This window comes from Globicephala melas, chromosome 16, assembly GCF_963455315.2.
Source record: "Globicephala melas chromosome 16, mGloMel1.2, whole genome shotgun sequence".
Taxonomy (NCBI): domain Eukaryota; kingdom Metazoa; phylum Chordata; class Mammalia; order Artiodactyla; family Delphinidae; genus Globicephala; species Globicephala melas.
The window spans coordinates 60,398,224-60,410,550 of NC_083329.1; the positions used below are offsets into that span (position 1 = coordinate 60,398,224).

General features: G+C 56.4%; 1 protein-coding gene across 1 annotated transcript in view; it reads right to left on the reverse strand.

The window, feature by feature from the left end:
• LOC115856345 (cadherin-23) overlaps nucleotides 1-12,327 on the reverse strand; it is a 371,688-nt gene that overhangs the window by 57,835 nt on the left and 301,526 nt on the right. The window contains exons 28-32 of the mRNA XM_070043924.1: nucleotides 10,005-10,065; nucleotides 8,891-9,039; nucleotides 4,527-4,662; nucleotides 2,591-2,979; nucleotides 1,648-1,749 (exon numbers count right to left, since the gene is read on the reverse strand). Coding sequence (XP_069900025.1) covers nucleotides 1,648-1,749; nucleotides 2,591-2,979; nucleotides 4,527-4,662; nucleotides 8,891-9,039; nucleotides 10,005-10,065 — 837 coding nt within the window. The remainder of the gene's footprint in view (nucleotides 1-1,647; nucleotides 1,750-2,590; nucleotides 2,980-4,526; nucleotides 4,663-8,890; nucleotides 9,040-10,004; nucleotides 10,066-12,327) is intronic.

Genomic DNA, 12,327 nt, shown 5'->3' on the forward strand with positions numbered 1-12,327 from the left:
TTTATGGACGAGGCTGTCGAGGCTTGCGAGAGGGCTCCACTTAACCCCCTGAGCCTTAGACCCTCTGGTGGGGAAGACCAGGAGCCTCGCCACGAGCTGTGGGACACAGGGCACGTGCCCACCATCTACCACCGGAGGGCCCTGCTCACTGGCTGCCCTCAGGGACCCGGGGGGGTCGAGGGGAGCTGTGGGGGCTCACTGCTGCTCGCTCACCCCCGGCTCGCCCCGTGGATGGAGGGGCCTTTTGGGTACGGCCAAGCCACAACCAGGGCCACTGGAGCCGGCACCTTGAGGGAGCCATGGGGCACAGGATGCCAAGCAGCTGCATTTGGCTCTTAGCCTGGACACCGGGTTGGTCTATCCCTTCCGGCTAAGGTGAAAAGGACTCAGCAGGGGTGAAAACGTGGCTGTAACCAAGGCTGATGATGAGCTGGACACCCATGTGGTCTACAGATGGCCTCAGACCTGCCTGGCTGGGGCCCAAGCCGAATCGATGGTTAAATGTTCTCATTATCGCTGCAGGATTCCACCCCATGACCCGCCCTGGGGCCCACCTTCATATCCACCCCCAGCCTGAGGTCACCACTTCTCTACCCTTCTAGGAGTCTTGTCTGCACCTCTGACCTCAGCAGTCAACCTCCCCGAAGCTCACAAGGTCTCTGTGCCTTTACTTAGAGCCCTCAAGGGCAGTGACTCACACCATATGACCACTGCTGCCCTTGCCCACACTCCCCTGGCCCTGGCGCCCCACTTCACACGACTACTGTAACACACTCCTAACGCTGACCCCAAGAGAGGGAAGGGGGCCCCCTTACAGACCCCGCTCCCATCACCCCTCCTAGTTTACAAAGGCTTCCTATCGGCCAGCTCCGTCACATCCTCTGAGGAAGGCAGGGCAGTTGGTATGATACCCACTTTAGACCCGAGGAAAGGAAGCACAGAGAGGTTGAGCAATTAGCCTTGTCACACAGCCGCTGAGGAGTAGAGCTGGGATGAGGCCTCAGTGTTCCCTCCATTGTGTGTTCCACACACTCCTTGTTAGTGCAGTGCCCACCCCAGGACCCACTGGGGGGGAGCTAGACAGGACAAGGAGGGCAGAGGGGACAGAGCTGGACGTGGAGTTCGTGCTCGGGAGGGGCCTGGGCTCAGGCGTGAGAGTGGATGGGTGGGGGAGTTTGGGAGGGGTCTGAGCAGGGACCAGCTGCAGTCCTGTCCATGTGCCCTCTCCCCCGGGAGAGGCAGGAAGGCCCAGTGCCACACAGCGCCCAAGCCAGCACTGGCCACAGACAACTCACAGGGGAGGGCACCAGGCCATGGGCTACTCACCTTCTGTAGGCAGAGGCGGCAGGAGGTGGCCAAGGGAGAGAAAAGGCAAAGATGCAGACGGTTAGCAGTCCCAGCTCTTCCAGCCCCACTCCAAGCAGTGGTCTGTGGAGGATGCCACCCCTCCCCCCACCTGAGGTCTCAGCCCTGCCCAGGCTGCCCGGGAAGGTGTGGCATGGACGGCTGCAGTGCCGTTCCTGGGCTACCTAAACCCTCACCCACTGCCTGCCTGCATGCTGGGTGGCTGGTGAAGATGTCAGTTTGGGGGAACTTGGAGCGGTGACAGGCTGTACCCGTGGGGCTCTCGGCCGGGGATCCACTCACCACAGTGGAGTCCACCTTGGGGCCGCCATCGTCTGCCACCACCGTCAAGGTGTAGAAGTCGCTTTTCTCCCGGTCCACCAGGCCCTTGACGGTGATCACACCCTGCAGGGAGGGGGTCAGATGGGCAGTGACATCGTATCCCAAGCAGTCCTGTGCCCTGGCCAAACTAGACTCCTTGCCAACCCGGGACATTCTGTCCACTTTCCCACCTTCACATTACTCCCTCTGCTGGCATAACTTCTCCGTGAAGCTCTGTCCGCTGAAATCCTACTTCTCTCTCAATCCCACTCGGATATTACCTCTTCCATGCAGGCTTCCCGCTTCCCCACCCAGGTACGATCGCTCTCTTTATTTGGGCCCCGAAGGCGCTCCATTACACCTCTATTGTAGATCTTTTCATCTCTTCCCTTGTGATGCTCTGACCTGCATCCTTGATTATTCCCACTTCTACTCCTAGCCTGAGAGCTCTCTGAGGGCTGCAAAGGGTCTTGTTCATCTCTGTGTCCCCAGCATGCCCCGGAACAAGGTGGGGCACATTGTAGCAATTATTACTGTGCTTATTTTCAATGAAGAGATTCTGAGAGAAAACACACTAACGCAAAGATGGAGGAGTAAGATCCAGGCAGTAGATAAGACATCGCTGCACCAGACACCTAACGAAGACTACTAGCTACTGCAGTGAGGCATGAAATTTGTATCTGAGCCACGGTACAAAGGGAAACACCATGACTCGCACAGCTTTCGTTATCTAGTAACAAGAAGACAGCAGGTTGCCTGTGTATAAACTTTACCTTATCCCTGCATATTAAAGGGATGTATTACGGGGATGTTTATGACAAAGAAGAGTGCTGGGCATAGAGAAGGAGCTCAATGAATGCTGGTTAGCTTTACAGGAATTGAGCTTCCTGCCCTCAGAGAGAACCCTTGCTGTGCCATCCCTCACCGTGGTGGAATCTATCTTGAAGAGGGCTTTGGCCTGGGCGCTGGTGTAGGCATCAAAGCGGTAGGTGATCTGGTTGATGTTGTCAATGGAGTAGGCCTGGACCCGCACGATCTCGGTGCCCAGTGCCAGGTTCTCCAAGATGGCAACCTCGTAGGAGGCGTTGGCGAATTGCACGGCTTCGTCCAGCTCGTTGAGCAGAGTGATGTAGACAGTGCAGAAGCCCTGGTTGAAGGGCGGTGCCTGGTCGGTGGCGGACACGTTCATCAGGTAGCTGGTCTTGGTCTCGTAGTCCAGGTAATCCACGGTGATGATAAGCCCCGTGCTCTCATCAATCTCGAACTTGCCCTCCGCGCCGGACAGGATGCGGTACTTCACCAGGCCACCATCCCCTACAGGAGGGCACAAGAGGCTATGCAGTCCCGGGTGGGGGTGGGCTGCCTTGTGGCTTTACAAGCTGCCCCAGCACACCCACTGCTGTCCCAGAGGGACAGGGTGAGAGGCCTTGGCTCACCTACCCGGCGTGCACCACCCCCCGCCTCTGGGTCCGATCGTCCCAAGAGAAACTGTCAAGGACGGGGTCAAGGTTAAGGACGGCAAGGCCCAGCACACACTGGTGACGCCCTCTGGGGCCTGGCCTTGAGATGAGAGATATGCCAGAGCGGGTTGGTTCTGCTCCTGGAGCTGTAAAATTCAAGCTCGAGCACCTCCCTTGGGTATCTGCACAAGGAGAGGGTGGGGAAATTAGGGATCCCTTGTAGTGGAGGCTTTGATTTAGAAAGCGTTCGACCGGGGCAGCATCCTCAGAAGTGGCTAAGCCTTCATCTGGTCCCTACAGCCAAAGGGTTCCAGTGCCAGGGTCACCTTTCTCTGTTCTCCCCACTCCCTCCACCCCCAATTCCTGTGCCTTGGAATACACGCTTCAACCAGGAGCTACAGTTGGGATTCCTTAGCTGAAGTCCACATACTTCAAAGAGAATGATTATAAAATCACTCAGGAAATCCCAGACTTCCTTGAAATTATTTGCAGAACTCTGGGCATGCATTCTTGCTGGGAAGGGACCCATAGCTTTCACTAGTTTCTCAGACAGATTCCTGACCCAGAAAATGTCTTGAACGATTAGCCTCCAGCCATGTACGTGATCTGAACTGTATAAAGGTGCCATTTATTAAGGGAGCACAGTCGCTCGGGAGTTTTCAGGCCTATTTCTCCCTCTACTCCATCCCGTGCTCCAGGTGAGCTGGGGGTGCTGACAGGGGCTGGGGTGGGAGCCACCAGAGCAGCTGACATGAAAGAAGGGCAGGAGCTGGGAAATGAGAAGCACAGGAAGGAGGTTTTCTCTGGCTGTATCCCTGGCCTGCGGCACAGGCCCAGACAGCCAGGCACTGTGAAGAGGCCCACAGTGACGTGGTCATCTTTCTCCTTCATTTTGTGCTGCTAACGGTAGCCACCTCTAGGGCTCGGGGCCTTCGGCGAGGTCCGGGCTGCCTTCAGGGATGGCCACAGCCCTGTAGAACAGGACGCTGCCTCTTGTGAAATGTGTGTGTGCCAGGCCCTGGGCTGCGCTGGCTGGAGGAGCAGGCCTCAGCCAGCTTTTGGACAAGTCCTTTATCCCCCCCAGCCCTGCCTAGCCCTTAGCCAAAGGTTAGCCAGGAGCTGCCAGGTTCTGGGACGACAAATCCGGACTTCCCAAGCTTGTGACCTCTCCTCTCTCTGCCCAGAAATCAGAGCAACTCCCCATGACTCCCATCCTCCTGGGACTGGGAATCTGGTGGGGATGCCACCAAGACTGTCCCATGAGCCCCTCCCCACCTGGGAGCCACTCAGTGGGGGAGCCGAGGCATCCTGAGGATGACAGGCCCCGCGGGAGAGGGAGGCATGAGCTGGGGCGGGTCACTCTGGGGAATGGACTCCCCGGCTTCCTCCTGCCAGCCTCACCAGTGTCTCGGTCCGTGGCTCGGACGACGATGACCGACGTGCCGATGCCTGCCGTCTCGCGAAGCTCCAGGCGGCTGTACTGCTGCTGCGTGAACACTGGGGCCTCGTCGTTGACATCCTCCACGTACACTATCACCTGCACGAGCCGGGCCAGGGATGAAAGGTCGGGGGGGTGGGGGTGGGGTTGGGCAAGACCAGGGTTGCACCCACCCGAGCCTGCGTGTCTGGTCACTGCTCTCCTGGGCCAGCTGTGAGCTCCCTACGGAGGGCCTAGGGCTGTCCGGTTGGTCACCATGTTCCCCCACCCTGCACAGTACCTGGCGCATGGCAGGTGCTTAAATGTCATGTTAGAGAACAAACTTTGTCTGTCTCTTGGCTCTGCTGCAAATCCTGTGGGAACCTGTGGCTAACTAGTGAAACTTGGGCCGTCCAATTTCTCAGCTATGAAACGGGTAACATCAATTTAACAGTTCACGCCCTGTCCTACTCCTAGGATGATTATGAAGACAAAATGAGCCAGGGTCTTGCAAAAGCGCCTGAAAAGTTTAAAGGGACCCCATTCAACTATCAAGATACATCTGGGAGAACAGAAATGAAAACGTTAAGTATGGCGGTAGCAGAGGACGTTGGTGCTCAGACTACTCTAGATTCTCCTGTGCTTTCTCTGGTGCTCTCACTGCCAGCGGCCAGAACTGTGGTTCTTTGTTGGGGACTAACCCCAGCCCCCGCTGCTGCCGGAGCCAGAGACACCCAGAGAGCCGGAGGTGCCTGGGAATTACGTCCCACACTGGCTAAGGCAGCCCTTAGCCACTGACTGACGGGGCAGCTGAGATGACTCTCTCCAGGGCTCCCTGTGGGACTGAGTCACAGTTTCCTGTGTTCCACTTTGCTAGCTGCCTCTCCTTCCTGGGTCCCAAGCCCCTTCCGGCTTTTCCTGGGAACACTTCCTATACTTCCCACTCATCACTTTCACACCAATCCTTGTCTCAGGATTTGCTTCTGCAGACCCTGCCCAAGACAGTGGCTATGTCTGAATTGTGGAATTATGCATAATTTTCATCACTGCTTATTTACATTTTCTAATTTCTCTTTAATGAACATGTATGTCTTACACAACAACAAAAAACAGTTCAAAAGATGTTTATGGAGAGAGATGTTATAGCTAGAGATCAGCACCCCACCCTTCTTTCTGTGCACCTCCATCCGCCCCCCCCCCCAACACAGGAGCATGGGAGGGTCTGGTCCAGGTATGAGCAGGACCAGGGCTATGTCTAGAAGGATCAGTGTGGTGGGGAGGGGAGTTATAGGCAGAGACCAGAGAGTGGTGGCACTCAAGGAGGCCCAGGGCTCCTGCCTCTTTTCCCAGATGAGGGAACAGAGGCCCAAAGATGGGGGAACTTGCCCGAGGCCTCATGGTCACCGAGAGCTGGAAAGAGAGTGGGGCTTCTCCTGCTTCCGGGTCTAGCAACCTTACCACTCTTCACTATATCCTGGGGATGAGCTGGCCCCGAAACAGGAGAGATACCCTACTTCCAGTCTAGAAGAGCCAGGGCCAGCAGGAACTGGTCAGCAGAGCAGGTGGGGAGTCAATGGGGTAGGGGCAATCACGTGGCGTGGATTTCACAGGTGTGGTCACCAGCACTGATGGTGGCGCGAGGCCTCGTCTGAGAGCACACATATTTGGTTTCTGATCTGATCACTCCTCTCAGATCAGCCCCAGCTTCTCTTCCAGGGTTAGCTGGGAATTAGCTGGACAGAAGGGAAGGGGCTTCTGTTGGTGTAAGTAGAAATGGTGCCCTGAGCAGTGGAGAACTGTGAGGTGAGTGGGGTGGCAGAGCCAGCGGGGAGGAGACGTTTATGGGGGTTAAGGTTTCTCTACTTCCCTGCTCTTGGGGCCCGTGTAGCCCTGCTATGTCATCGAATTTTCATGTCCAGACACCCAGAACCCACTATGCAAACTAGCGTGCCTACTTCAGAGCACAGCTGCTCACAAGCCAGAACCTTCTAAGTCTGGCTTCACCAAGAACTTGGCTGGGGAGATCCTGGGTGGGGCGGGTGGGTGTTGGGGGGATTTGCATGGATGAACTTCAGGAACTCTCCTGCCGTAAACAGAAGCTGCCCATCCATCTTTTGAAACTGTGAACCTTCCCCTTCCCAAGTCTGCTTGTCCAAATGGCCTTGACTCCAAGGGTGGCGGGGAAAACACAGAGCTAGTCTGACAGCGCAATAAACAGAGGGAGGTGGCATGGAGCCTGGGTGTGGCCCTCCATGAGACTGGCTGCATGCCACTGTCCTCTAACCGGTCTCAGCCTTGTTTTTAGCAGCAGAGACAGGAGGTAAAACGCTGTGTGGTTTGCAAACCTGAGAGACACAGATGTACAGGAAACAGCCAGGTCTGCCAAGTTCTTGCTGAGCAGCAAGGCTCAGCGACTGAGCTGCCGGGCTCCCTGGGTTCCCAGCCCCACTCTCTGTCCAACGCTGTGCCACGCAAAGGCGACGAGGCAGGAGATGCGTGTGCGTGTGCACCTGCGCGGTGTGCGCGTCAGGCCCCGGTCTCTACGAGGACCGTTTCACTTCACACTCCCTGGCCCCTCATCTGTGCTGTCCTGGTCTCTGAAGCAGGAACAGGAGAATATGGATTGTCCCTACAAGCCAGGTCTGCTGCTGCTGGGAAAATGAGTCCAGAGAGTCCCTATACTGTCTTCAGGAGGGTCCCCAGCTTTCCTGGGGCTCAGGGGTGTGGGAGCTGGCTACTGTAAGGGCCATCAAGTCCTGGCCCTAGGGCCAGCGACCAAATTCCCACCTTAAAAATGACTCTTTGGGGATAAGGCAGCAGTGGCCTCTGTGCTCTGGAACCTTCCGTGAGGCAGCGTAGTACCGTGGTTAAGAGAACAGCCCTGAGCTGACTGCCTGGGTGTGAAGGCTGGCTCTGTCTACCCTTACTGCCATGGGACTCTAAACACATTGGCGAAGCCCTCCTTGCCTCAGTCTCCTCATCTATAAAATGGGTATAATAACAGTGCCTACCTCATGGGGTTTTTATGAGGCTTAAATGAGTTCAATAAGTAATTCACGTGCTGATTTAATATCTCGCAGTCATGCAGGTGAGCGTGGCTGTGTGGAGCTGCCCTGGTGCACATTTGGGTAACTGTCTCACCCTCAGTCACCAGGGCCCTGGAATCAAGCAGTCCCAAGGTATAAATACCCAGGGATCTGACCCCCTCAGCCATCTCCATCTGGGAAGACCTCACTTAGAGGGGCAGCCTAAAAGGACCCAGGTTTCCCTTCCCATCTCCTCCTGGGGCAGAGCTGCGGGGGCAACGTCAGAAGACGGGCCAACGCTGAGTCACCCGCTCCCCAGCACCTCCTTCGCGATGGTGGCCCGAGGCAGGCTTCTGTTCACTGTTTCCAGCCTGAGGGAAACAGTGGGGCAGAGATGGGGCGATAAGAGGAGCTGATTCAGCCCCACTCAGCTCTGGGTGAAAGTCCCTGCTTGCTCCCCACCCCGTCTTTTCCCATCTTCCTCCTACTCTTCACCTCTAGGGTCTGACTCACTTTCCATCTGGTTAAGGGGAAGGGGCTGTGAGCTGCTGAGTGTGCAGTGGGGGCAGGATGGGGGTGACTTGAAGGATCTCATTCATCTCAGTCATCCCCTTGTTACAGGGCAGGAGAGTACATCAACCAGCCCAGCCGGCGGAATATCTGGGTGCGTATTTTTGACCATTCGGGAAGATTAAGGTCGATTTGATTTTAGCTCCATAGTGGAGAGGCCCGAGGTGAGTGAGGGTGGGCAGAAACGAATATATCTGCTGGGGCAGTTGGGAGCGCTGACTGGAATATCTGGGGGACACTTCCAATGGAAAGAACACCGAACTTGGACCCAAAGACCTGGGCTCAGGTCCTGGTTCTATCACGAGTGACTTTTCTGTGCCTCAGTCTCCTCATTTGGAAAATGAAGTTGGCAACAGCTACAGCTCCAAGATCACGTATGTGAGATTTCCTTGGCCCACCCTAAAGAGCCGTGTGGATGCAGAGGGTTAGTATAGTAAGGACACCTCATCCCTTAGGATAGACATCAGTATCACTGATCCCTTTCTACATCTGAAGAAACTGAGGCTTAGAGCAAAAGGACACGTCCAAGATCCCAGGCTCCCCCACCGTACCTGAGCTCCAGGCGTCATGTGGCACCTAAACTGGGGTGGCCCTGCCCCCACCGGGTTCCACCTGGTGGCCAGCTCTGGCCCACCTGAGGCCTTGGCCCAGCCCTGAGGTCGGCGCTGAACAGGGCGCAGGGCTTCACCGAGAGCTGTCCCCGTGTGCATCCCCACCACCCACACGCCCAGCCCGAGCGCCCCCCGCCTCACCCTGACGGAGCTCCGCATGGGGCCCAGGTCGTGGTTGTAGGCCTCCACTATAAGAACGTGGGACGAGTTCCGCTCCCGGTCCAGGGGCCGCGGCCCTCGCATGAGAAGCCCACTGCTGACATGGATCCAGAAGTTGTTGCCATGGTTACCTGCGTGGAGGGATAGATGATAAGCATGGGCTCTGCCCCGGAGTAGGATGCTTGTGGGATCGTGGTGGTGGTGGGAGAGAAGCTGGGGACCCCAGACCCACAGAATGCAGACCCTGCCCCGAGGTCTTAGGAGCTTGGCTGAAGCCTGAAGTGGCAAAGAAGCCTCTGCCTGATGCTGCCCTGGCCTAGCAGGATTTGAGGGACGGGGCAGAAGCTCACTCTGTGACCCCTATGGAAGGCGTGCATGTCCCCTGAGACTCCCACACCCAGCGGTGTCAGTAGATTCAATATTTCAGAGGACTCTGAGGCATTACAAAGAAAGGAACCCAAATCTAATTCTCTGTTGGGGGTTTAGTGGGGAAGCTCCCATTTCCTCATCTTGTGGACGCTGCTATTCCTTTGGGATCCACCCACCTCCACTCTCAGTCCGTGTGCTTTGCATAGGGGTGATTTCACCCGACGGCAGAAGTGAGCAGATCAGCACATTTTAGTCTCTGGCCATAGGGATTGGTTCAGGCATGGTCCCATGATTCCAGTTGGTCTAGTGAGACTCATTCTGGGGAGCTCACTGGGGGGCTGTCCTAGTGTCTCAGGCCATAGTGATTGGTTCAGGGATGGGCATAGGATACATGTTGGGCCAATGAGGCTCAGTCTCTTGGGAGCTCACTGCCAGGGGCTGCCTTGTTCCCCAAGGCCCCCTCTGTCAGGGTGATATCCCGCCATGGGACATGAGGAACTTGGGGAGCATAGCAATCGAATGCATCCTCACTTAGAATACAACAAACTTGGCGCAGATGACTGTAGAACATCCCTGGTTCCTCCCTCTGACCTGCCCGCCCTGTGTGTACAGCGCTTGGGGCCTCTCTGGCTGCACCTCCCAAACCCTTGGCAGCCTAGAGAAGCTCTGCTACCCGCCAGGCAGGAGGGCCTGCCCCCTCCCCGCCATCCTAGGTCAGCCCACTCACCGTGAAGGATGCGGTACCATACACGCCCAAACTCGCCCTCGTCCGCATCCGTGGCTGTTAGCTGAGGGAGAATGAGACACGTGGTTACTCCTTGAATTCCACTCACAGGCAGAGAAGGTGTTTCTGGAGTCCCTCCCCTTCCCTCACACCACTCCCAGCCCGTCCTGCCTAAACCCATGGTTTCCCACGAGGCTGGGGGTGTGGGAGAGGAGAGAGACACATCTTTCTCATCCCCCACTAGGAAACCTGTCTGTTGTGGCCCCATGCTGCCCTGTCCATGGCGAGGCACCTGCCAGCTCTGTTCCCTGACCCTCCTCCAGGTTCTCGGGGAGCACGGAGGAGAAGGTGGGTGACAGCACTGCAGCTCTCTGGATCCAGGCTTGACTAGCTCAGCCCTCCACAGTTCCCTCCTTCAGCCTTTTGAGATTCCAGGAGCCTCACCTGGGGTAGGTGGATTGCATGACTGCTCCTTGCCCACACTTCCTTGGTCTGAAGCTATTCTAGTCACACTGGCTCCCAACCAGGCACTGTATACTATAACAGCCACACTGGGGAGACCCAGAAATCCCACCTCCCAAAGGTTCCATGGCCATTCACACCAGGATCATTCCAGTGCATTCCAGCCCACCCAGCTTGCTCGGCTGTACCTCAGGCTTATGGACTATCTCCAGGGGGACTTGGGGTATGCTGTTCTCACTCTGAGAATGCCCGCTGCTTAGCCCTTTTGACAAGGAGTCTGGCCTTGAGGCTGTTGGCAGTCACAGCTGGCCCTGAGGTGTGTCCTGTCAAACTGCGAGCTGAACACCTCCTCTACCTGCCACATACCGGAAAGGAGCAGAGAACTCCCCTGCAGAGTGATACAGAGAGAGGCCCGAGCCTGCCTGGCTGGGCAGGCTCCCATGGGGCCACAGTACGTGTGACTTGCTTTGTAATGCCTGGGACCCTCCCACTTCTTCTGGATCTGCCCTCTTGTCTCTGCCAATCACTTCAACCCTGTGCTGTGCGTCTAAGGATTTTGAAAAGTGTGTTGATGGTGGGGAGAAGGGGAAGTCTGTTGGTGTGAAAGGAACAGAGGGACTGGGTCAGGGAGACCCAAGCGTGAATCCTGACTTTGTCACTTACTGGCTATGTGGCCATAGATACGTAACCCCACTGAGCCTCAGTAGGTACAATGATAACCAACCTTGCGGGGTTGATGGGAAGATTAGAAATAATCTCTGCAAAGCATCTGGTCTGATGCCTGGTGCAGAGATAGATGTTGAAGGCTGGACATTATGAGATAGGCCACCTTTTCCTGGGAGGCCCTCTTGATTTATACTGGAGGTGGTATGGCTGGGTTGCCCCTTGCTGTGGAGTTCTTCTTCTCTCCCATGAGAAGTCTTAAGAGCTAATAGGTGGAGGGATGTAGTGGGGCACTTCAACAGTCCGGATCTGGAAGGGCTCAGGACAGGGGAGAGGGCCAAGCTGTCCAGTGGATGTCCTTGGGTGTCTTCCATCTGTGCTGGGACTTCCCCTGGCAGCCTGCACCACCCTGGGAGTGTTGCCTCCTACCATCTAAGAAGAATGAAGGCCATAGATGAGGTGTGCAGTCAGCTTGGGAAGAGAAGGTGAAGGAAAATGAGATTCACTGAAGGGCGAGGTGTAAGATGCAGGAATCCCAGTGGGAGCTCTGGGCAGTGGGAACATCCTTAGGCTGATGCAGCTCATAGCACCAGATGCCTGGTGCCCACGCCTGCCCACGCTTTTCAGGGAAAGCACCAAATCCTACCACTAACTTGCTGGGTGACCCTGGCCAGGCCACACCTCTTTAGATCTCAGTTTCATTATCCGAGAGACAGGGGGATGGATGAGATGACCCCTCAGTCGTCTAATGGACTTTGACAATCCTATCCATTTGGGGCTATGCAGAGGATACTTCTTTTGTTGTCAAGGGCTAAGGGCAGGAGGGAAGAGCTAAATGCCAAAAACTGAGGCTCCAAACAAGCAGGTGGAGCCCAGGCTCAGGTCTTGGGCAGAGCCACAACTCCCCACCTCCGTGTTATATCTCTGGGAGCTTGGGGGTCCTTGATGGGAAAGCTGCTTAAGACTTAGGCTCCTAAGCAGGCAGCTGGTTGCCAGGGAAGTGCTGGCTTCCAGGAAGAAGGGAGGCTGGGGGAGGGGGAGGGGAGGGGAGAGGAGGGGGAGGGGGAGGGGAGGGGGAGGTGTGTGTGTGTGTGCGGCCACCACCTGGAGGGTCTCCAAGGGCCCACCCAAACTACAAGCCCCACAGCCCTGGCCGTCTCTCAATCCGGTGCTTTCTGCCCTGTTATCTCTCTGACCTTTG